The 26459-nt window shown below is 41.8% G+C and overlaps 1 protein-coding gene across 8 annotated transcripts in view; it reads left to right on the top strand.

The window, feature by feature from the left end:
* Positions 1-26459, top strand: part of RBMS3 (RNA binding motif single stranded interacting protein 3) — a 1223284-nt gene that overhangs the window by 1070499 nt on the left and 126326 nt on the right. For all 8 annotated transcript variants that reach the window (XM_038740837.1, XM_038740835.1, XM_038740836.1 and 5 more), the window contains one exon: positions 23848-23954. In XM_038740837.1, coding sequence (XP_038596765.1) covers positions 23848-23954 — 107 coding nt within the window. The remainder of the gene's footprint in view (positions 1-23847; positions 23955-26459) is intronic.

Genomic DNA, 26459 nt, shown 5'->3' with positions numbered 1-26459 from the left:
CCCCATGTGGGACAGGGACTGTGTCCAATCCTATTTGCTTATATCTGCCCCAGAACTTCATACGCTGCCTGGCGCACAGTAAGTGCTTAATAAATACAATTATTTTTTTTTAATTAGAATTAAACTGTTTTCATTGACTGAGGCAAACTCTCACCTCCTTTGAGTTAAAGAGTTTTCCTCCTTCCTCTGAAGCCTCTTCCTGCTAAGTTTCCTGATAAAGAAGGGAATCTTGCCAGCCAGAAAATCCCCCTTTCCCACCAATTTACTTGCTCTGTGAGCCAGTCAGATCTGAGACACTCACTGAAGTGTTCAAAACAATCAATCAATCAGTGGTATTTATTTAAAGCTTGGGAGAGTACAATACAACAGAGTTGATAGACGTGTTCCCTGTCCACAGAAAACTTACAGTCTAGATGGTAAAATTCAGGTCACCCATACAGGGAATGAACCCACAACCTTGGCATTATCAGCACCAGGCTGTCTCTGAGTAGTGCTCTGCACGCAGTAAGCGCTCAATAAGTACGATTGAATGAATTAAGTCAATTAATGATGTATTGTTGGAAATTGCAAGTTGGAAGCATGCCTTAGGTGTAATGCTTGCTTTACTGATCATTTTGGACAGTATATGTAAGCCTCAACATGCATGAGATAATTCCCTACGAATCGGAGTTTTGAGTACAAATTGCCAATACCAGATCTCAAACGTTTACACAAAATGACACTTATCAAGCATAACTTTCTTGGCGTTCATATATGCTGTTTTCTAGGGAAACTTGCATACACAGCAAGACACTTATCAAACGTAACTTCTTTGAGAATGGATATCAATCAGTTGTATTTATTGGGCATTTACTGTTTGCAGGGCACTGTACGAAGTGCTTGGGAGAATACAGAACAACAATGTAACAGGCACATTCTCTGCCCACAGTGTGCGTACAGTCTAGAGGGATTGTCATAGTTTACCAGGGACTGTGTCCCTGTTGCATGAGGGACTCACAGTCTCAATCCCCATTTTACTGATGTGGGAACTGAGGCACAGATAAGTAAAGTGACCTGCCCAAGGTCACACAGCAGATAAGTGGCGGGGCCGGGATTAGAACCCATGTCCTTCTAATTCCCAGGCCCATGCTCCATCCACTCTGCCGTGGGAGGTTCAAACCTGTCATTCCCTCTCTTCCAAATAGTGTCCAGATGGGCAGGGGAGAATTGGCTGGGGGGAAGAGCAACAAGAAACACATCTATTTTATTTATTTTGTAATAATTTATAATGGTATTTGCTAAGTGCTAGCGGTGTGCCAAGCACTGTACTAATCGCTGGTCTTTGACCTTGAACCGCAGTGTGTCAAGTGAGCACTTGGTCCTCATGTTTAGCAGCATGGTCTAGTGGATAGTGCACAGGGCTTGACATCAGAAGAACCTGGGTTCTAATCCCAATTCCATTACTTGTCTGCTGTGTGACCTTGGGGAAGTCACTTTACTTATCCGTACCTCGGTTACCTCATCTGTAAAATGGGGATTAAGACTATGAGCCCCATGTGGGTCAGGGACTGTGTCCAACCTGATTACCCCAGCACTTAGAACAGTGCTTGACACATAGCGCTTAACAAATGCTACTATTATTATTAATAAATTTTTTAAAAAAGCAACAAATGCTGAATGAATCCTGGGTTTGTGTGATGCCTTGTTTCCAATGGTATTGCTTGCGGTCAATGGACATTATTTATGTCCAACTTTATAGATTTGGCAGTGATAATAAAGAATACAGGTAGTCATCTTGGAGAAGCAGCGTGGCTCAGTGGAAGGAGCACGGGCTTGGGAGTCAGAGGTCATGGGTTCGAATCCTCGCTCCACCACTTATTGGCTGTGTGACTTTGGACTTCTCTGTGCCTCAGTTACCTCATCTGTAAAATGGGGATTAAGATTGTGAGCCCCCCGTGGGACAACCTGATCACCTTGTATCCCCCCCAGCGCTTAGAACAGTGCTTTGCACATAGTAAGCGCTTAATAAATGCCATCATCATCATCATCTTCTAATGGTTGCAATCATGTTAATGCAAAGTACTTTGAAACCTTCGCTTCATGGCTGACGTACAAACCCTGCCAATTATGGTATTTTCTTGTTATGGCTGATAAGCATATATTCTGTGAATGTCTAAGATTACAATTCCATTGAGCATTCCTTGCTTTCATTCTTCACACTTCAATGATCCCCAAAATGCAGTTGGAATTTCTAAGCCTGATTGCTGTTCTTATCAAGCATTGCCTGTCAAACTACTCGAGCTTAAGCCGTGGGTCTGTTTCCCTCTTAAATCTAGATCCTCATCTGTAGCAGAAACACAGTAGGATGGGTCAGGCCCCTCTGGTCTGAAGCAAAAAACAAAAAAACCAAAATCACACTAATGAGCGAGTGTCCTTATGCCAAGAAAGCAGCTAAAATCTTTGTGAGGGTTCCAACCATATTGGACTAAATGTTTAGGGGACAAAGTTGTAGCCCTTTAATCTCCAGCCTTCCTCATTGGCAGTCAGTCTTTTAGCGGAAATGAAATTAAGTTGGGTTTCCAGGAAAATGCTGAATGGTAAACAGTAAAGCAGCATGAAAATCTGTTACTCTTGAACCTGAAGGCCCGATTAGCATCCTTGTTAACACTCCTGGGAAATAAATGATGGGGCCTGCAAAGGCGTGCCATTAAACTGGGTGATTTTTGTTTCCCAGAGAGGTCATCCACTCTGTCTCACTGATGGCGAGTGCCATCCATTGCAGTGCCTGCTGACTGATTCATGGTATCCATTTGCTCTGTAAGGATTTCATGCTGTATTCATTCATGAAACAAAAGGATTTTACACAGTAGGTGGGGGGAAAGAACCCACTGGTTCTAGGGGCAGCACTGTTTGCCACCATCCTTCTTCTAACGTGCATTCATCCCTGGGTGTTTGTGTGTGGAGGGGAAGGGTTTAAGGGAGGATAGTTTGACTCCTTAGGCTCACCCTCTTCTCCAAATGCTTGTATATGAAAATTGGCCAGACCAAGACTCTATAGAAACAAAACAGTGTATCCCATAAAAATGACTTTTCTTAAATGTCCCCTGAAATATTCATTCAATCATTCATTCAACAGTGTATCCCATAAAAATGACTTTTCTTAAATGTCCCCTGAAATATTCATTCAATCGTATTTATTGAGTGCTTACTGTGTGCGGAGCACTGTACTAAGTGCTTGGGAAGTACAAGTTGGCAACATACAGAGACGGTCCCTACCCAGCAGTGGGCTCACAGTCTAGAAGGGGACCACTTGTCTGCTGTGTGATCTTGGGCAAGTCACTTCACTTCTCTGCGCCTCAGTTATCTCATCTTTTAAATGGGGATTAAGACTGTGAGCCCCAAGTGACTGTGTCCAACCTGATTAGCTTGTCTCTACCCCAGAGCTTAGAAGAGTGCCTGGCACATAGTAAGCGCTTAACAAACACCATAAGAAAAAGGCAGGTTGAATTTTGCCAGCATTCTCTTTAACTTGCTCTTCACAAGTAGAAAACCTTGCCCCAAAATCTGATGTTTCAGAATAGGTAGTTTCAAAATGGGTGGGCATTTTTTAAATACGAAGAATTTTCCTGTTGTTACTCAGAAAATGTGTTTCATTTCAAAACTGGTGCGTGTTTTTTTCCATGCGTATGATGACATTATCTTAATTGGTCATGCCCGCAGCATGAGCTGACTGTGAAGTCATAGATCATTTTCTCCGTGGCATTTGTTCTTGGAAACTTGGTTGTTCTTGGTACTGTCAGACTGCCACTTGGCATAATTGCCAACTCTAGCATAGTCTAAAGTGAGATTCATACATTCAAAAGGAAGCCTTGAAACGATCCGTAGTTTAATTTCCCTATGGTGACCAGGAGAGGTTCATGCTACACTGACCGGTAAATGCTTTAAAATTTCTGTGAGGTTTTTGTTCTCCTCATAAGAATTTTCAGCAGCCAATGACATTAAGCCTAATCATTTGTTCTTTCAGTTATAAATCCTCCCTGCAGAGGCTTTGCGGTAATGAAGGTCTTCATTGTCTGTAACCGCAACAGCTTCAGACATCTGTTGCATCTGCTTTCACTTGAATTTTCTCTCCTTCTCGAGAAGAGTTACTCCACCTTCTCTTTATAATTTTACACAGCCCACTTCTTGACTTCCCAGTAAAACCCTTTGAAGATGTCTTCTATCTTAATCTTCCTCGACCTCTCAGCTGCCTTCGACACTGTGGACCATCCCCTTCTCCTCAACACGCTATCCAACTTTGGCTTCAAAGACTCTGTCCTCTCCTGGTTCTCCTCTTATCTCTCCAGCCGTTCATTCTCCATCTCCTTTGCAGGCTCCTCCTCCCCCTCCCATCCCCTTACTGTAGGGGTTACTCATGGGTCATTTCTTGGTCCCCTTCTGTTCTCCATCTATACTCACTCCCTTGGTGAACTCACTTGCTCCCACGGCTTCAACTATCATCTCTATGCTGATGACACCCAAATCTACGTCTCCACCCCTATTCTCTCTCCCTCCCTCCAGGCTCGTATCTCCTCCTGCCTTCAGGACATCTACATCTGGCTGTCTGCCCACCATCTAAAACTCAACATGTCCAAGACTGAGCTCCTTATCTTCCCCACAAAGCCCTGTCCTCTCCCTGACTTTCCCGTCACTGTGGATGGCAATAGGATCCTTCCCATCTCACAAGCCCGCAACCTTGCTGTCATCCCTGACTCTGCTCTCTCGTTAACCCCACACATCCAATCTGTCACCACAACCTGCCGGTCTCACCTCCACAGCATTACCAAGATCTGCCCTTTCCTCTCCATCCAAACCTCTACCTTGCTGGTTCAATCTCTCATCCTATCCCTACTGGATTACTGCATCATCATCCTTTCTGATCTCCCACCTTCCTGTATCTCCCCGCTTCAGTCTATACTTCACTCTGCTGCCCTGATTGTCTTTCTGCAGAAGCGCTCTGGGCATGTCACTCCCCTCCTCAAAAATCTCCAGCGTTTGCCTATCAACCTTCGAATCTTGCAAAAACTGGTCGCTCTCGGCTTCAAAACTCTCCATCACCTTGCCCCTTCTGACCTCACCTCCCTTCTCTCCTTCTATACCCCAGCCTGCAAATTCCACTCCTCTGGTGCTAACCTCCTCACTATGCCTCATTCTTGCCTGTCCCCCCATCGACCCCTGGCCCATGTCCTACTGGTGGCCTGGACTGCCTTCCCCCCACACTTCCACCAAACTAGCTCTCTTCCTCCCTTCAAAGCCCTACTGAGAGCTCACCTCTTCCAGGAGACCTACCCAGACTGAGCCCCCTTTTCCTCTCCTCCTCCCCTCCCCATCGCCGCCCCAACCTTCCCCCTTCCCCTCCCCACAGCACTTGTGTATATTTGCATGTATTTATTACTCTATTTATTTTGTTAATGATGTATATGTAGCTTTAATGCTATCTATTCTGATAGTATTGATACCCGTCTACTTGTTTTGTTTTGTTGTCTGTTTCTCCCTTCTAAACTGTGAGCCCATTGTTGGGTAGGGACCATCTCTATATGTTGCCAATTTGTATTTCCCAAGGGCTTAGTACTGTGCTGTACACACAGTAATAGCTCAATAAATATGACTGAATGAATGAATATCTTTTAAGGGAACCAATGACTAAACATCTCCCTAATTGGAAAAACTTCAAAAGAGAAATGGATTTTAGTTGAATAGACTGAACCTAAGCATTCAATATGGGAGAGCTCAAAAAGCAGCAATTTCCTAAACAGGTTTTACTACCCTTCAATATTCTTCTCTGGATGTCCTTATTTTTCCATTTCTAGTTATTTTTTATGCATTCTTCTTGCCTTTGCATTCATTTTCCCTTTCCCCTTCAGTCTCTCCTCTTCCCTCCTTCCAGCCTGGCTGCATTACAGAATTCAAGGAGGAGGAGAAAATATTCAGGCTGGCTTATTAAGACCACGTGTTGAAATGCTGTGAGTTGCTTAAGTGTATGTCCTTTAGCACCTTTGGCATCTGGAGCTAAGCAACTTACAGACAACTTGGGGCCACAGTTTCCAATCTCGTGTCTGCAACTGACTCTCCATGTGGCCTTGGGAAAGCACGGAGGGTGAGTTAACTGTGTCGAGGTCCTGACCTGTAAAAAAAGTAGTGGTAAAAAGGGCTCACGGGCCCTCTAACAACTGTTATACCGAAAGAGTAGGCCGGAGAATCCCTCCCTATTGTTTCTATTGGGCCAATACCTTAGAAACCCGATTCTATGATGCAGGGACAGTAAGGATTGCCTCAATTAGGGCAAGTCAGGAAGACTTCTTTCCCAGCAAAATCCTATCCTTGTTTTGAGGAAGTAGGTGGAATTCTGAGTGCCTATTTTCCACTTCCAGAGTGCTCTTCTTTCTCTCCTGCTACAGTGTGCTCTTCTAAGCTGCTGAATGATTACCCCTGTTGTGTTCTTTGATGGTGGATGCAAATTGCTTTCGGTGAAGATGTGTTTTGTTTGAAAGTAAGTCTGTCATTTTCGGGCATTCCCCTTCTGCCTTTTCTGAACAATGGGCAAATGAGAAACACTATGGCCTAGTGGAAAGACCATGGGCCTGTGAATCAGAAGACCTGGATTCTACTTCTGGCTCTGCCGGTTGTTTCCCGAGTGACCTTTGGCAAGTCACTTAACTTCTCTGTGCTTCAGTTTCCTCAACTGTAAAATGGGGATTAAATCCTATTTCCTCCTACTTGGGCTGTGAGCCCCAAGTACAACAAGGACTGTGTTGAACCAAATAAACGTGCATGTACACCAGTGCTTACTTTGCTTGACACAGAGTAAGTGCTTAACAAATACCATAATAAAAGATTAGTCGATCATATTTATTAAGCACTTACCATGTGCAGAGCACTGTACTAAGTGCTTCTGCTTGACACAGAGTAAGTGCTTAACAAATACCATAATAAAAGATTAGTTGATCATATTTATTATGCACTTACCACGTGCAGAGCACTGTACTAAGCGCTTGGGAAGTACAAGTTGGCAACATATAGAGATGGTCCCTACCCAGCAATGGGCTCACAGTCCAGAAGGAGGCGTTTGCGTGGTTGTTGTTTTTTTCCACAAGTGGATATGTGATGACATTGGCTTTTCTCAGCGTTAACAAAATGCATATGCTTGAGTGTAAGAATTGGGCATAATTAGTCAAAACTAAATGTTCGTAAATATAGCTAGTGAAGTTTATGCAGATGCAAAAAAAAAAAAGGATTGAAGTGACATAACACCTGGCTAGTTCCTGGGGGTCATATTGAAAACATGTGTTTCAAATAAATGTCTTTCTTTAAATAGCAACTCCAGCTATGACTGGAAAAATATCAATAAATATATTGAAGACCAGCTATGTAAAATGTTATTATAATTTTAATCCAGATTACCAGTTTCTTGGGGATATTGTATTACTTTGGCTACAGTTGATTTGAGAAAGTGTTGCCAAGTGGAAAGAGCATGAGCTTGGGAATCAGAGGACCTGGGTTTTAATTCCAGCTCCTCCATTTGTCTGCTGTAAGACCTCGGGCAGGTCCCTTAATTTCTCTGTGCCTCAATTTCCTCATCTGTTAAATGGAGATTAAACCTGTGAGTCCCATGTGGGACATGGGCTGTGTCCAACCTGATTATCTTGTATCTATCCCAGTGCAGTGATGCCAGATATAATAACAGTGGAGGAATTCACATAAAAAATGTCAGGACTGGTGGTGTCTTTGACATTTATAACCCCTCAGACTATTAATTTCTAGTGATTCAGTGGTAACTATAATGCAATTTTTCCCTAATGCAAGATTCCTCATGAACATATCTTGCATGTTATCGCAAACTAACTACATTCCCCTTGATTAACCTAGTAGTCCATATGATTTAGCTCCTCGTGGGCGGGGAATATGTCTATCAACTCTGCTGTATTGTGTGCTCCCAAGTGCTTAGTACAGTGCTATGCACATAGTAACTGTTCAATAAATGCAATTGAGTGATTGATTTATTGATTGACAGGGAGCACTACAGTCTCCTCCCTTTCCCCTCCAGCTGTCTGGCAGTCTGTCTGGATTTCAGGCACTGTGCTGAGGTTAGCCAGATTGTCAGTGTGCTTGGCCGAGGGTAGAGTTGAATACCCTATCAATTAGCTGACTGTGGTGCCAAAGTCTCACCAAAGTGTGCAGCTATGAAATCCTGTTCAGTCACTCATTCATTGTCACATTTATTAAGTGCTTTCTATATGTGGAGCACTATACTAAGTGCTTAGAAGAGTTCAATATAGCAATAAACAGCCATATTTCCTGCCCAAAACAAGCTCACAGTCTATAGTCAATATCAACTACCATTATCAACCGGGCTTCCATATTTTCAGTTATTTTAGAAGGTCATTCGTAAATTGTCAGTATCCATCTATGAAAAACAGTCCTTGGTTGTGATTGTATGGTTGTTGAGGATTAGGTAAAATAAGCCCCACACATGGGATAGGAGCCCTTTCATTCAATCATATTTATTCATTCAGTCGAATTTATTCGGCACGTACTGTGTGCCGAGCAAATTTCTCATAGGTTTTGTTGAGGAAAATTGAACAGGTCTCTATGTTAATAGCAATGCTATTTCTTAAATGCTTACTATTTGCCAAGCACCATACTTAGCTTTGGGATAGATACAAGGAAGCAGCATGGCCTAGTGGATAGAGTTCGGGCCAAGGTGTCAGACTGTCATGGGTTCTAATCCTGGCTCCGCCACTTGTCTGCTTTGTGACCTTGGGCAAGTCACTTCACTGTGCCTCAGTTCCCTCATCTGGAAAATGGGCATGGAGATTGTGAGCCCCACGTGGGGTCAGGACTGTGTCCAACCTGATTTTCTGGTATCCACCCAGCACTTAGTACAGTGCCTGCCACATAGTAAGCACTTAACAAGTACCACAATCATCAAGATAACCATGTTGGACACAGTTCTCTGTCCCACATTGGGCTCACAGTCTAAGTAGGAGTGAGTAGGATTTAATCCCCATTTTACAGGTGAGGAAACTGAGGCAGAGCAAAGTTAAATGGCTTTCCCAAGGTCATACAGCAGATAAATGCCAGGTTAAAATTCAGGTCCTCTGACTTTTAGGCCTGTGTTCATTCCACTAGGCCAGGCTGCTTTTCAAATGTCTTATTTAATCAAGGAGGAGTGCTTTAGAACACTCAAACAATAATCCAGATTGAGTGATTACCATGTTCCATTTCCTTATCCATGTACCAGTAGAAATATGAAATGCATATTTCATTTTAGCCTGTTGTGTTATTTGATAGCATTTATGAACTCTTTCATACCGGAAGGTCTCAGTCTTTCCGTCAGTGTAGCATCATACCTAGAATTTGTTCAGTCTTCCATCTCCTTTTAATTTATTGCTTTGCTAGGCTAAGGTTCAATAATACAATTTACCAAAATTCTCTCTCTTTAAGTTGTTTTGCTGCATGTAAGGCTGTCATAAAACCTGAAAGTTAACTTCAAACTTTTATTATGAGCTTTTGTTAATAGGTTGTTCAAGAAAACTCTGTGCTAAAAGTTAAAAAAAATTAGAAACTTGTAGGATCTAATTAAATCAATACTATCTGACAAAGAGAACTTTCTTTCATATGGGGTTAAATTCAATTCACATTTTTCCAATTCAACAGCGAATTGGATTAACTGGCAAGTGATTTAGATAATAGGGCTTCATCTTGAGCAGTTTAAATAGTGTCTATGTCTTAAAACCTGACTCTCGGTGAAATCAGGAATTAGACTCCAATGTAAAAAATATTCAGATGCTTCATCTGGTCTTGCCATCTGCATACAAAGCTGCAGCGGAAGTTAAGATGGAAATAGGAAGAAGGGATTAATGCTGTACAACCCCAAGACCACATTGTAACAGCAAAATAAATACCATCAATGATGAGAGCGAAAACATTGGTGATTTGGGGCGAGAAATGTGAAATGTCAGAGCCTTTTGATCCAGGTTTCTGAGAGAAGAGAGATGGAGCTGGTTACACTGGCAAATTAAACCAGTGAATTTTGTCTTACAAACCAAAAAGGTTATTTCCCAGGATAAGTAGTGTGAATTGAACCTAAGATATTTGGCTCTAATGATAAGGATGCCTCCTCAAACTAATATTATAAATGACATGTGCATAGGTATACATAAAGACATCTTCATTTGTACTTGTATATGCATGCATATCTAGCTTGAAATGGGAAAATTGGTCTCTGAAGAAGAAACAGTCACCCTTGTATTTTCCAATTTCCTCCACTCTTGAGAGAACGAGAGCGAGCACAGTGTCATTAGGTCAGTAGTTCTCATTGTAGGATGTAAAATTTTTGCCACTGGCAGGAAAGAGCTTATCATTATGGGCAAGATTTTCAAATCATCCGGACCAAGATCTATAATTTTCTATATTAAATTTTGAACCAGTGGGTTAAAATTAGTTATGAGGTACATGACGTATTTAAAATGTAGTCCCCTACAAGCCATTCTCACTAGAAATAGAAGGGATAAATCTGGGTTTCCATCTGATTAGCACCAAAACTCTTAAAGCAGGCCCACCCACCCATCAGTGGTATTTATTGAGTGCTTGCTGTGTGCAGAACACTGTATCATGGAGCTATCAGCAACCTCAGACTTACCCATAGAAAGGGATACAGCAGTTGCCATGCTAGACTCTAGGCCACAAAGAGCAGTGGCCATGCCACCTCTTTTGGATTAAGGTCCCCGTCCTTGAGACTTGTGTGGCAGTCACCTTCTGTGACCCTTTTCACTGAGAAAATACTTAATTTCAGCCTATACATATGGAGAGAAATTGAATAACTGAATCAGTCAATCAGTCATATTTATTGAGTGTTTGCTGTGTGCAGGACACCGTACTAAGTACTTAGGAGAGTGCAGTATAATAGAGTTGGTGGACATGTTCCCTGCCCACAACAAGTTTACAGTCTAGAGGGAGAAACGGACATTAAGCTAAATAAATTACGTACAAAAGTGCTGTGGGAGTGAGGGAGGGGTGAATAAAGGGTGTAAATCAAGTGCAAGTGAATGCTACAGGGAGCAACTACCCCATTCCCATAGAGGAAGGAAAAGAAGAAATGAAGTAAGGTTATAGTATAATCATTTTACATCAGAAAGTAGGCATAATTTTCCAACCTTGAGATTCTGTCTATCTATTTTGATGATATTGACACCTGTCTCCTTGTTTCATTGTCTCTCTCCCCCTTCTAGACTGTGAGCCTGTTGTTGGGTAGGGACTGTCTCTATCCGAATTGTATTTTCCAAGTGCTTAGTACAGTGCTGTGCACACAGTAAGCGCTCAATAAATACAATTGAATGAATGAATGAAGACGGATCAAGAGCCTGTGATTCTCTATTTAGGAGGTTTTCAAAAAAAGTTTAATGGCTTTCAGGAATGGTTCGAGTCTCAGTCTCATGCTGTCTGACACTGTGGGGTTAAACCAGGTGGCCCTTGACCCTTCTGCACAATGAAGAAATAAAATAAATTATGCTATTTGTCAAGTGCTTACTATGTGCCAAGCACTGTTCTAAACTCTGGGGTAGATACAACGTCATCAGGTTGGACACAGTCCCCGTCCCACATGGGGCTCACACTCTTAGTCCCCATTTTACAGATGAGGTAACTGAGGCACAGAGAAGTGAAGTGACATGCCCAAGGTCACACAGCAGATGTATGGCAGAGCTGGAATTAGAACCCAGGTCCGCTGACTCCCAAACCGATGCTCCCTCCACTAGGCCATTTTGCTTCTGGGAAAGGGACTCTATTTATTATGAGACTTCTAACCAGGATGTTTCAACCTCCTTTTCATTCACAAAAATAACATTATGTTTAGTGTGGCTGCCTCACAGATTTATAGTTTATCAGTGAGTACTTTTTTTTTCCTTCCCTATTCACCTTAAGTTCTAAAGATCTTTCCCCCGGCGAGCCCTGTTCCATGATCACACCATATTCCAAACTTCTGTTGACTTTGTGAGAGGCGCTGTTAGAAACTAGGGAAAATTGTAATATAGAGCTTTCAGAAAGGGGCAGATACTTCATCTCTTGAACAATTGCCTTTTTTTTTTGAGCATATTGATCAAGTTTCACCAGAAACTAATGAATGTGGCTCAACCAGTGAACAGAGAAAGCGAGAAAGCAAAAGAAAGGGAGGAAAAATTCAATAATTACAGCATCTATATTATATTGTTCAACTTCAAATACACTACATCAATAATTTGCACCTCAGTTGAATGGCAAGTTTTCAGATCGGAAAACACAAAAAACTGGCTTGAACTCACCCATTTAGATTTTAACATGTCAGATGCCAGTTGCAGCTCTCTTGAAAGGCAGAGCTGCTCTTACATATAGATGAGAATGGATCCCCATCCCATCATTTTTGAAGAGTCTCATAAAAATCTGAATTCTAGGGGTTTTAAGGTGTGATTTGAGCTTATCTCCCTTGTTTTGTGGGGATATATGTATTTGCCACTGAAGGATTTGCAACAGCCCTGTCATTGCTGAGCTCTAATAATAAAAAAAATTATATATTAATAATGATAATAATAAATAAATGGCATTTGTTAAGCGCTTACTCTGTGCAACGCACTGATCTAAGCACAGGGGGGATATGAGGTGATCAGGTTGTCCCGTCCCACATGGGGCTCACAGTTCTCCATTTTACAGATGAGGGAACTGAGGCTAGTACTAATTAGCCTCCAATTAGCCTGTAGAGCCTCTAGAAGAAGCAGCGTGGCTCAGTGGAAAGAGCCCAGGCTTTGGAGTCAGAGGTCAAGGGTTCAAATCCCGGCTCTGCCAATTGTCAGCTGTGTGACTTTGGGCAAGTCACTTAACTTCTCTTTGCCTCAGTTCCCTCATCTGTAAAATGGGGATTAAGACTGTGAGCCCCATGTGGGACAACCTGATCACCTTGTAACCTCTCCAGCACTTAGAACAGTGCTTTGCACATAGTAAGTGCTTAATAAATGCCATCATCATCATCATCATCATCTAATACTGCCTCTTCAATAATAGAAAAAACTATACTCTAGGCCACAAGAGGAACCCATAGTCAATAACTCATATCCTTTCTTTGTTCTTCTAATATTGGTGATGCGGTGTCCCACAGAGGCTGATCATATATTTTGTTAGAGATCTAGCTGAAATCAACGTACGATCCAAAGCAATGTCTTCCTGGATCAGACCAATAGTATATGCAGCTCAGTATTCGATCTTCAACAGTGGACAACAAAAGATTCTTGAAGGAACAGCTATCCTTACTTTCCGTGATGGTTAGGATTGTACCAGCTGACGTCCCTAATGTTTCTCTCTAATTTTCCAATTTGGACTCTTGCCTTTGGTTCGAGAGCAAAGGCAAATAGCCAGTAAGAGCCTAACCAGAATTTCTTGCTCCTCCTCTGCAGGATGGTAACTGTGCTAAACTGAGCTGTGCCAGTTTCAGAGAGCTTTTAGCCATCAGCAGCAGGGATCCAGAAGCTGAGAGATACTGTCTGTGACCGTGAAACAAAATATCTCGGTTGGATGCTGCTGTGCTCTCATCCACTTCATAAATGATTTGGGAATAGATTCATCTTCCCCTGGAAAAACCATTAAAATCTGTGCTGTTTGCCCCTGTAGAATTCACTCTCTAGCCTATTCTGGGATGTATGGCAGTCCCAAGAAATATCATGGGTTACAGGTGGCTGGGAAAATGTTTGTCCTAACAAGAAAACTGAGGGATAAAGCAAATGAAAGAGGGGGAAAAAATAAAGAGGTGCAGTGTCTCATAGGCAGCTCGTATAGCTTTTCACCATCCCCAAAGTGGTAACTGCTTAAGGTACACCTTAGGGAAAGCTTTGAAGAGTTGAGGAGATGAAAAAGGATCTTTTGAACTCTCAACACCTCCATAATTCATCATTTTTATGCGGCTCATTTCTGTTTTAGTCTGGAGATGCTGTATTCATAAATTGGGAATGAAATCTGTCATATGGTTCCACCAAGGTACAGCCAGAAATGATATGATTGATTTCAAAGCAAGAATATTAATGTCCAGCAAGCAAGCTTGGCCCTAGACCATAAAAACAATACCACACATCATTGAATACCATCGATTGATTGACTGAAAGCTAGTTTATGTCTTCAAACTGGAGGTAGGGAATCAGTATTTGTTTCTGTGGATTTTCTTTCTAGATTACATTTGTACATTTCAGAAAAAAAAAATGCACCAGAACTGCAGTAAATTCAGAGGACTAAAAATAAGCCTAGGTTCCTTTAATTAGAAGTTTTTTTTCAACTAGACATAAGAAAAAAAAAACTTTAAAGTACTGTTAAACCTCCATATTGACGAATTGAGGATTGAGGAATTTTACCCCTGGAAAAATAGGATATTACCCACCTGCTCCTCTGCACACGGTAAGTGCTCAGTAAATATGAATGAATGGTTTAAGTGTAATTGTTCCTAAAGACAAGGGAATAGATCCCTAATCCTCTGACTTCTAGAAATAGAGCCTAAATGTACAAGTGCTGAGATTTACAGGCTAGTGTGCATTTGAAACCACTAAAACCATGCAACTAAGCTTGATAAATGTTTAACTTGGTTTTTTCATATCTCCAAACACAACATCAAACTAGTCCATTTCTGAAATATAAATTATATAAAACTTTGACTCCTTGTGGGTAGAGATAGAGTCTATCCACTCCTTTGTTTTGTATTCCCCCAAGTGCTTAGTACAGTGTTCTGCAGTAAGTAAGCACTCAGTACACACCATTGATGGATGTGTGGGTTCAAAATCTGTACATCTCCTGTTCTGTGAATAAGAATTGGATCTTTGCGGACAGTACTTATCCCTGGAAAATCTTTAGATCCTGAATCTGGAATCTGAAACTGAAGCATCTCTTCTAATACCTAATTTTATTAAATGATTCCCCAAATATGGTATAAAGCTCATTTCCTTTCAGCCCACATAATTTATGGTTTAGAACACTGTTTGGGAAAAAGAGTTTCCAACCTAAGTTTGAGCTCAGTGTTCTTGGCTAAGTAAAGGCATGTAAGTAGATCTGTTGTGGATTCTGATTTTTTTCCCATTGTGATGCCCTACTCCCTCCGACTTCTTTCTTAAAGTTTAAAGCATGAGTTCAGACTTTTGTTTGCATCACGTAGGGGATTAGTATTTACGTATACTTTACCAGCATCTATTTTTTTCCTCCTTGAGTTTAGGCTATTATCATTGTAAAGCAGCATGGCTCAGTGGAAAGAGCACCGGCATGGGAGCCTGAGATCCTGGGTTCTAATCCCGGCTCCGCCACTTGTCAGCTGTGTGACTTTGGGCAATTCACTTAACTTCTCTGGGCCTCAGTTACCTCATCTATAAAATGGGGATTAAAACTGTGAGCCCCACGTGGGACAACCTGATCACCTTTTATTCCCCCCCAGTGCTTAGAACAGTGTTTCGCACATAGTAAGCACTTAACAAATGCCGTTATTATTGTTATTACAATTTTATAGGTCCATAAGACTAGAGAGGGTCTCAAAAGATTTTCTGCTTATATTCAGTTCCTCAGGCAAGGGAAGGGCCATGTATAATCAATTAATCATGTTTATTGAACACTTACCGTGTGCAGAGCCCTGTACTAAGCACTTGGGAGAATACAATATAACAGAGTTAGTGGACATGTTCCCTCCTCACACCAAGCTTACAGTGTAGAGGTAGTCAGAGGAAATCCTTCAATCGCCCATTCCCAGTGGCATTATCCTTACTGGGGGTTTCAGTTGATGAGAGTTCACAGACCACAAACTTAGCAAGTTGTTAAGCCAAATGGTATCCGCTCAGAAGGGCTGCTACTTTTAGTTTTCTTAAGGCCAAAGCTGATTCTTCATTCAGCTAGGATGATGTTCTTTTCATTATTCCCGTAAAATGAACCCAATTTTACCCTGAGTGAATAATTTGTGCTTCATCTATTTGAAACATTAACTCTCCGCCGGATGTTATTTCCCTTTTGAGACTTGGCTTCCTAGTCAAGTTCATTTTTTTTCCTCTTTGAAAATAATTACTATAGGAAAAAAAAGATAAAAGCACGGTTTTCCACTTCCTAAGACAGAGAGGTGAACTCAAGATAATTACTTAGGCCATAATATAGTTTATCAAAAAGTAATTTGGTCTGTCTTGTTTCCAGCAAAACAGCTGTTCTTTTTTTAATTGTTGCTTTGGGGTACTGTTGTGTTATATAAGGTTGTTTTCCATATTAAACAATTATTTCCAAGGAGATAGACTATAGGAGCTCATCACAATTGTTAACCCATTCCTGAATTCCAGAATCAGTAGAGAAGATCAGAAAGAGATGTTAATTTGTACGATGTTGGTCTTATTGTTTGTTTCTAGTACATTTGATTGGGGTTAGTTTCCCCTACACCCTTGGACACACTGTGTACTTAGGAGAGAGGCAGTCTGGTTCCTGCCACCAGTAAAAATAGTGTTTGGAATGTGTTTGTCCTAGGGAATTGATACTTCATTATGAGAATGTATACAAGTGACATAAAGATATCTTATTGATTAACGGGTTGGTGTAATTTAGTCCTAAATCTGTTTAAAAGGACTCTAACTCATGCCTCTCTTGGCAACCTTTCCTTTCTGAGGTTTAAAAGTCAACCCCGTTGGGGTTGTTCTATTAATCACAACTGCTTTCTAGAAGAAAGTGGTATGGCTTTGTGGAAAGAGCACAGGTCTGGGAATCAGAGGATCTGGGTTCTAATCAGGGCTCTGCCACTTGCCTTTTATGTGACCTTGGGCAAGGCACCTAACCTCTCTGTGCCTCAGTTCCCTTTTCTGCAAAATGGCTATTAAATCATTCTCTCTCTCATACCGTGGGTTCCTCATACTGTGATATACTTCCTGAGGGGGTGGCTGGCAATGGCCACATGGACAATAATGGCACTTCTTCCCACCCAGGACACTATCTGGGGGGCAGCAGTGGCGGCAACTGGGCAGGAGGAAGGGGCCGGCACCTCCTCATCGGCTTTCTGCTGCTGGGCACTGAACGTGTCCGTCGGTTGGGGTAGCGTCCTTTCCCAGCTGCTTAGTACAGGGCTTTGCGCTCAGTAAATAGGGCCGAATGAAGGGATTCGGGAGCAGTTCAGGTCGTTCTTTGAAGCCCCCTCCTCTAGACTGCAATCCCATTGTTGTGTAGGGATTGTCTCTATTTGTTGCTGAATTGTACTTCCCAAGGGCCTAGTACAGTGCTCTGCACACAGTAAGCACTCAATAAATATGATTGAATGAATGAATGATTATGATTTTATCTATCCCAGTGCCTAGTGTTCAGCACATAGTAAGCACATAACAGATACCACAGTTATCATCATTATATCTGACCAAGACTAATAAGCTGTGAGCTCATTGTGGACAGGGAATGTGCCTACCAACTCTTTTGTATTATACTACCCCAGATACTTCATTCATTCATTCATTCCATCGTATTTATTGAGCACTCACTGTGTGAAGAGCAATGTACTCAGCGCTTGGGAAGTACAATTTGGCAACATATAGAGACGGTCCCTACCCAACAGCGGGCTCACAGTCTAGAAGGGGGAGACAGAGAACAAAACAAAACATATTAACAGAATAAAATAAATAGAATAAATATGTACAAGTAAAATAAATGAATAAATAGAGTAATAAATATGTACAAACATATATACATATATACAGGTATACAGATAGTACAATGCTCTTAACGCAGTAAGTACTCAATAAGTACCACTGATTGATTGATTACATAGAGGCTGCACACTATACATAAAATAGTTCAGAAGCATTTAAGACTGAAAGTGTGGTTGTTTATTTTGTTTGTTATAACTCAAACATCTAACTGTAGGTTGGATTCGCTGCTTGAACGAAAAGGTAAAAAGCAGTGTGGCCTAATGGAAAATTTGGGCCTGGGGGTCAGGGGACCTGAGTTCTAATCCTGGCTCTGCCACTTGTCTGCCATGTGACCTTGGGCAAGTTCTTGACTTCTCTGGGCCTCAGTTATCACATCTGTAAAATGACGATTAAGACTGTGCTCCCCATATGGGACATGGACTGTGTCCGACCAGATTATATTGTATCTACCCCAGCACTTAGTACAGTGCCTGGCACATAGTAAGCACTAACAAATACCATTTTTTAAAAAAGACAATTGTATGGAAGAAGAAAGAGCGTTTTCTGTTGAATTTGATGCCCATTCCTCTTTGCATTACTTGATGTGACTTCATTTAAGTGTTCACTTGGCTCCTTTATTAGACTTCTTGGAAAGACAATTCTGCATCTCAGTTTCTGTTCTCAAAAGAGGGAAATTCATTCATCCACTCAGTCGTATTTATTGAGCTCTTAAAAGCACAATTTGGCAATAACGAGAGACAGTCCCTGCCCAGGAAACAACCAAGAGGCCAATATAAAAAAAATGTGTCATTGTAGCTGAGGCCTAAAGTCTTTAATAGTACTGTATTACTGTCATTAATGGAAATATATTGCGCTGTCAGCATGTGTCAAACCCTGATGCAAATCCTGGAGGCTCCCCCTGTCCTCAGTTGAGCTAATAGTCTATGGAGAGGCAGGTAAGTCTTTGTCCCCAGAAATATTTAAGAAAAGATTGAACAGCCACCAATCCAACCAACTGGACCAACCAATCACATAAATCAATGTCACTTGCATTTATTGGGTGTTTACTGTGTGCAGAGTATGGTACTAACTGCTAGAAGGAGTACAGTTTAACAGATTTGATAGAAATGTTCTATGCCCACAATAAAGTCCCATCAGTTCTATAATTTAATGTTGTTGCCTTATGTAACAGTTTGAGTATTTATGAGGACGCTCCACATTATTATTATTATTATCATCATATTTAAGTGCTTCATGCCAAGCTCTGTGCCAAGCAGTGGGGTAGATGCAAGATAATTAAGTTGGACCCAGCTCTTGTCTCATATGGGACTCACCATCTACAGGGAAAGGGGAACAAATGTAGTATCGTCATTTTACAAACACTTGTGTGACCTTGGGTGAGTCACTGAACTTCTCTGTTCCATAGTTACCTCATCTGTGAAATGGGGATCAATACTGTGAGCCCCATTTGGGACATGGGCTGAGTCCAATCTGATTAGGTTTATCTATCCCAAGAGCTAAGTTGATGGCACATAGTAAGTGCCTAACAAATACCATAAAAAAATATGGGGGAAGCAGTGTGGCTTACTCAAGACGAGTCAAGAATACTCCTCAGCACTTACTATGTGCCAAACATTATACTAAAGGCTAGGGTAGATTATCAGTTCGATTACAGTGATGGAAAATTAGGAAGAGTCAAGGATCTGGGAGAGAAGATGAGTTTAGTTATGGACATGTTGAACTTGCATTATCTCGATCAAACGTGGTGATTGGAGGCAAGAGGATATGCAAGATTGCAGAGAAAGGGAAGGGTCAGGACTAGAGAAGTATGTTTGGATTCAACGGGAAGTGTGACACTCCTAGTTGATAGATCTAAAGATCCAGAAGTAGTGGTGGCCTAGGAACCACGGTACCTGTGAGTTCTCATCACGATTTGATATTGCGCCTGCTTCTGCCCCCTCTGAAATTCATTCATTCAATCAATCGTTTTTATTGAGTGCTTACTGTGTGCAGAGCATTGTACTGAGCACTTGGAAAGTACTATTCGGCAACAGATAGAGACAGTCCCTACCCAACAACGGGCTCACAGCCTAGAAGGGGGAGACAGACATCAAAACAAGTAGACAGGCATCAATAGCTTCAAAGTAGATAAATAGAATTATACCTATATACACACCATTAATAAAATAAATAGAGTAATAAATATGTACAAATATGCACACAGGCTTTAGGGATGGGAAGGGGGTAAAGCAGAGGGAGGGAATGGGGTGATGAGCAGGGAAGGAGGAGCAGAGGAAAAGGGGGGCTCAGTCAGGGAAGGCCTCATGGAGGAGGTGAGCTCTCAGTAGGACTTTGAAGAGAGCTAGTTTGGGAGATGTGAAGAGGGAGGGCATTCCAGGCCAGAGGTGGGATGTGGGCCAGGGGTCGATGGCGGGACAGGTGGGAACGAGGCACAGTGAGGAGGTTAGTGGCAGTGGAACGGCATGTGTGGGCTGGGCTGTAGAAGGAGAGAAGGACAGTGAAGTAGGAGGGGGCAAGGTGATGGAGAGCTTTGAAGGCAATAGTGAGGAGTCAAATCTGCATTTTAAAAATGTTTCCTATATTCTAACATATTAATGTAGTGAACATTAATCATTTCCTGGGGAGATCCCCTCCCACCGCCCCGCTTAAATTCTGTGCAGACCGAGTCTTTTTGAAACCCAGAAATGTGTTGATGTATAGGAGTAATATTTGATTACTCTATTATTAGTTCTAATACTCATAAAAACTCATGAAACGTTCCTAAGGTTAAAGAAGATTTTATGGCTTTAGAGTTGGAGAAAGCGCCACACCAGGGGGATATGAAATATGGTTCAGTGAAATATTCAACCGTACAAAATCGTATTTTCATCACTGCAAGTCGCAGTACCCTCAAGCTGCCAGGTCTATATTGTATTGTATGAATGAACCTTCTTTTAGCCCTCCTTCTTATTCTTTTCCCTCAGAGGATTTTGGCCAAAGTAAATTGTTTCACTACCTAGTAGGCCCTTCTTGGCTCATTTGAAAAGTATTATGTGCTTTTTCCATTCAAGTTCAAGGAAACAGACCATCACTGAATTGAAGCACCCCCACTACTGTAGAGAATAATAAATCAGAAGATCAGGAGAGAAGCTTTTTGCCTCTAAAAAACCATTCCCTTTCTCCATTCTTTCAACCTTCTGGGAAAGAGGTTCTGGGAGTTGTGTGTGTGGCTTCCAATGCAGCTGGAGGAAGCCCTCAGTTCACTGGGGTTAGGATTTGGCTCTCTGTGGATGATGATTTTTCCAGGCACTGGGGAGCAAGCCCAGGCCTGAATTATTAAAGACCTCTGCAGACCTATATCTTCCATGTTTCACTGAAATTTCATTTGGATAAAATGTCCTTCCGAGACCAGGCAGCCATGGCTTTTCCATTGAGCTTTTCCATTCCCCTTAAGTGAAATTCAGCACATCTTGACTTGGGGCCTTTGAAAATCTTTGAAATTTCTACTTTCTGCCTGGTTTTGCTAAGGACCATATACATTCGGACCTGGGAATGTGCCCTAATGCCCTTAGCATCTTTTTGTTTTTTAATTTGATGTGTATTTCAATCAAGAAAAAGATCCTCCAGATAAATTGTCCAAGCAGGAGAAACAGAGGGATTACGAGTGTTACCAGTTTTCTGTAAAAGAAAACAGTGAAACCATCAACCCCAATGCAACTGACAAATGCAAGGAGATTCCAAGGAAAATAAAAATTCAGAAATCATGATGTTAGAAAATCCGTGAGGACATTTTATGCTATGAACCCTGGTTAGAATACAATTCATTTTAAAAATGAAGGAATTAATATATAAAGATGATTGTCAAGACTGACACTCAATAATGCTTTATCAAATACACAAATAGATTGATCTCACTTATTTAACTGACAAATGTGTTCTTATTTAGAGTCAAATGATATATCCCATTAAGCCATTGTGTCAAATACCTTTTGATACTCCTTGATTAAAACAGCTAGAATGTGGAGGTTGAGAAATTAGCCACTGTGTGCACACACACTGTAATTATTCCTTCATAATTACTCTGCAGTTTTATTGCTGAGCATTGTTATAATTATATTTTAAATACTCCCCATTTGCATGATAGACCATAATGTCTCGAAGTGCATTGTAATCTGAGGATTAGAAGAGTGTCTCACTTCCATGGAGTGCTCTTTTTCATTTATTTGGCATTTTAAGAACTGTTAAAAGAGTCTGCACAAATAATTTGACAATAGACAGTCTGCATTAAAGGCACGGTAATGAATTCAGTGTTGGCCATGCTGAACAATGCTATTTCTTTATTTAGGAGCTTTTACCCATAAAATGTGCTTCCCTTCAGCCAGAGTGCTTCTAATGCTGCCACAGTAATGACTCTATCTGACTGCGCCACACTGAAAACAAAACAGAAAAGGCCTTCCACTCCCTAAATCAATTAATAGTATTAATTGAGCACCTTTTGTGTGCAGAGCACTGTAGTAAGCATTATCCTGATCTCTGCCACAACCCCTTTTCCCCCACACTTGAAAAACAGATAACTGCCATCTGAGGGCTTGATTTAATCAGGGAAATTTGAACAAAACTCACGATAACAGGATGCTGACAAATAAACTACCCAACGAGCTTCCAAGAGAAGGCATAGAAAACTGTCACGCATAGAAAACTGTTCGGTCCAAAATGCTTGTTCATCTGTTTTTCTTTCCATTCTCAATGGAATTCTTGTTACTAGAGGAAGACTCTGCAATGCCTGCTCTCCCTCCCACTTAGACATATCCTTCCCTCTGGACTGTAAACCCATTGTGGGCAGGGAATGTGTCTGTTGTAGTTTTATATTTACTCTCCCAAGAGCGCTTAGTACAGTGCTCTGCACACAGTAAGCACTCAAAAATATGATTGACTGATTGACTTTGAGCCCCATGCGGGACAAGGACTGTTTCTGACCTGATTATCTGGTATCCTCCGCATGCAAAGAACAGTGTGTGATCTATAGTAATTACTTAACACATACAGTCATAATGATGATAATCGTAATGGTAATTATCATTATAATTGGTATAGATGACTAGCAACTTGTTAAATGATTTTAAGAAGTTGGAGATGTGATCAGACACCAACAGAATGCAATGCCGAATAGTACGCTCATGGCTGAAATGCCCAAAATAAAAGAAATTAAGGTTGATAGATACAGATTATACTTCCTATTTATGAGCATTACCGTAAAGTACAGTACAGTAAAGGATACTTGTAGATACTAGACTAGCACTTCAAAGTGAATTAGCACCTCCGAGCTAAAATCAAGTGTAAAATGAGTTTAATGAAACTTAAGCTGAACAGAGACATGGAAATTGATGTTCATGTAGTGTTGTATAACCTGAACAGCTTGCCACAGCTCTCTGTTTACCTCAGCCAAACTCAGCAGGATGTTTTTTGAGTACCTGCTCTGTGCCTGCCGATTCACTGCTCTTCTCCTTAAACACCAGAGCCGGCCCAATGGTTTTCTCACCAGGCACGTAAGACTTGGGAAGGGCACGTTCCATGGTTGCTTCATCCAGACAGTGGCTAAAACTGCTAGCGTGTCATCTCTTCAGAACACCCACTGTCAGGCCTATTCTCTGCAGAAAATAGATATCGAGGAGAAACGGAGGAAGGGGAGGTCCACTCTAGCCTTCTCTGAAATTGCAGGGAATTATGAAGAAAACAAAGCAAAGTTGCGTGGGCTTGGCATAAGCTTCCTTGTGGTGAGAAGCACTGAAGACATCTATTCCCAAAACAGAACCCTACTGAGTTTCTACAATAAAAACATAGCTGCTCTGAAAAAAATATTTACCCACACACAAATGCTGGTCTCGAATATGTGTCTGACATAACTTGAAGGGGAGCCTGGCTCTTTCCTTTGCCACTACAGCAATTTAGCATTCTCCTTGGCCCTATTCTTTTTTCAACAATATTTCCTATGTTCTTTTATGGTCTGCCAGTGCCTTTTTGAAGCTCGGTTAGTAAGAGTAGCTGCCAGCAGAGCCAAGGCAAAAAGAGACAAAATTTATCTACAGAGGCAAGATGTTACTTCAGAAGATCAGATCTACAAAGCAGTACTGTTACTAGCATAATCACTTGTTTTTAGCGGGCTTGCTAATGTAGACTTGGTTTCTTGTCTTCACAGCCCCCACTGAGCCTTTGCTGTGCAAATTCGCTGATGGAGGGCAAAAGAAGCGACAGAATCAAAGCAAATATACACAGAATGGAAGGCCGTGGCCAAGGGAAGGAGAGGTGAGTGGCAATTGGAAATCTTTGTTCAGGCATTTGGCAGGAGCCACCTGCAAGGCCAGCAGGGCTGACTTTGGGGGCCTTGATACGATCAGATCCTGTGGAAAGCCAAGTGGCTTCAAAGAGGGTGAACTAGCACGCCGACACTCATAGATCCAGGATAGAATTACATCGAGGAGAATTACGGGCTCTCGTAAATTGGCCTCAGTCCTGCCATACAGTGAGGTCTCTGTCTGTAACTAGCCTCAAACTCAGTGGGCATTGACTAAAGGGCTATCAACAGTGGATTGTTCCGTATCCATGTAACCTTTGTAGAATGAATTTGTGATTATGTGAAGAAGTGCTTTCAGCTAATGCAATGACCTCTCCTTTTTTTACCTTCTCGAGTGGATTGTTTAGAAAAGAAACTTGACATATTTAATAAGGGGACTCTCTGTGACACTTAGCTCTCCTATGCTTTATTATTGATCTTTGGAGGAGTTACATGTTTTCCTAAGCTATGGATATCCAGACACATTTAGATGTATCTATATGCAAAGAGTGAGTGATCAATAAATGCCATCGATGATGTCCTTGCAGGGATCTATGTATTATAAATAGCTGCTCCAAGTTTGAATCGTCCTGTGGCTCGTAAGCTAGACTATAGTGAACTTCCTGCTCAGCCCAAGCAAGTTCACCATATAATACTTGGAGACAGGGTCCCATGGTTCCTTCTGAAGTGGAGTTCTCCAGAACTGATGGATGAATGAGCTTTATCCAGGGAAGAAGAGGCTTGGGAGCAAAGGGAAGGAAAGTCTGGGGAGTCTGCAGGTGGAGGGCGGAGTGAAGTATGGGGAGTCTTCTCTGTAGTTAACTCCAATCATTCAGTCCATCTGTGGCATTTATTGGTTACCGTGTGCCGAGGACTGTATTAAGCACTTGAGAGAGAAAGATACAACAGAGGGAGTAGACACGTTCCCTGCCCACAAGGAACTTACCATCCAGATGGGGAGACAGACACTAATATAAGTATATAAATTGTGGATAGGTTCCTAGGAGCTCTCGGGCTGAGGGTGAGATGAATATCAAAGGCCTCAAAGGGCAAAGAACCAAGTGCATAGGAGATGCAGAAGGGAGAACAACACAGTTCTCATTTGAGGAAAAGGAAAACAGTGGAAGAATGTACATGAGTAAGAAGAGTGAGAAAACTGCAGGTTAGAAAAGATTACCTGCCCGCCTAGCCTTTCCTGAGCACTGGGGATTTTCTGCCCAGCTTCCAGGTGCCAGGCAGGTGGTGGGTTAGGGAAGAGAACTGCACCCTTGTTTATTCCCTGACCAGCTAGTTCTCTTCTCACCTTCTTCAGCTCCCCATAGGTCTTCCTAGCTCTGGTACCTCTCTGTCCCTCAGATGTTCTCGTTCTGGCAACGTCATCCCTCCTTTCTCTCTCCACACCTTGGTGGTGCCGAAGTGCTCCGTTCTCTTGCCTTTCTTTCCTACCTCAGGCCCAACTTCCAGGCAGGTGCCAAACAGAGAAAGATCTCACTGGATGTCCACTCAGGTGGAGCTCCTAGGTCTCAGCGACAACCCCCACCCTCAGGCGGTAGCCATTAGACAGCCTCCTCCTCTTCAAAAGCACAACAGTATTAATGGAAGTTGTATTAATTGAAGACCCACTTGGTACAGTGCACTGAACTTGGGAAAGACTTGGGAAGTTCAAAATAAAGAAATCACACATTTCGTAACTACTAGGAGTTGACAATCTTAACAGCTTCAGTGACTTCCCTTCAGAGCCCCACACAAAGCTATAAGGATTCTTTGCATCTTGTTCTGGGAGAAGAATCTGCATTAAAACCCTGGATATTAAGCTGTTTATGGTCAGGGAACATGTCTACCAATTCTGTTGCATTATACTCTCCTATGCACGTAGTACAGGACTCTGTAATGCCAATATTAATAATGATTATGATATTTGTTAATCACTATTTGGAAAACACTGTTCTAAGCACTGAGGTACATACAAGTTAAATCAGGGTGGACACAGTCCCTGTCCCTCATGGGTCTCACAATCTGAGTAGGAGGGAGAACTGATATGGAATCCCCATTTTATAGTCAAGGAAACTGAGGCACAAAGAAGTTAAGTGACTTGCCCCAGGTCACACGGCAGGAATGCGGCAGAGCCGGGATTAAAACCCAAATCCTTTGACTCTCAAGTCCATGCTCTTTCCTCTAGGATATGCTGCTTTTCTGTACACAGGAAGTGCTCAGTAAATACCACTGATACAGGAAACAAAGTTCAGCTATTGAGAGACTGAATCGATTGATCAATGGTATTTGTGGAGTCCTTACTGTGTGCAGCACTAAGCTCTTGGGAGAGTACAGTACAGTAGAGTTGATAAGTGAAGGCAGTCACTTCAGGACATTACTTCCTTTACTCTTGCTGGTCTTGAGATGAGTTAGAGTTGCCTATTGGATGGCTGGTAGGAGACAACAAAATGAATATGCCTCAGGTTTGATTTCCATTTCAGTCG

The sequence above is a fragment of the Tachyglossus aculeatus genome, chromosome 2 (assembly GCF_015852505.1).
Source record: "Tachyglossus aculeatus isolate mTacAcu1 chromosome 2, mTacAcu1.pri, whole genome shotgun sequence".
NCBI classification, from domain to species: Eukaryota; Metazoa; Chordata; class Mammalia; order Monotremata; family Tachyglossidae; genus Tachyglossus; species Tachyglossus aculeatus.
This window is presented reverse-complemented; position numbering and strand designations above follow the sequence as displayed.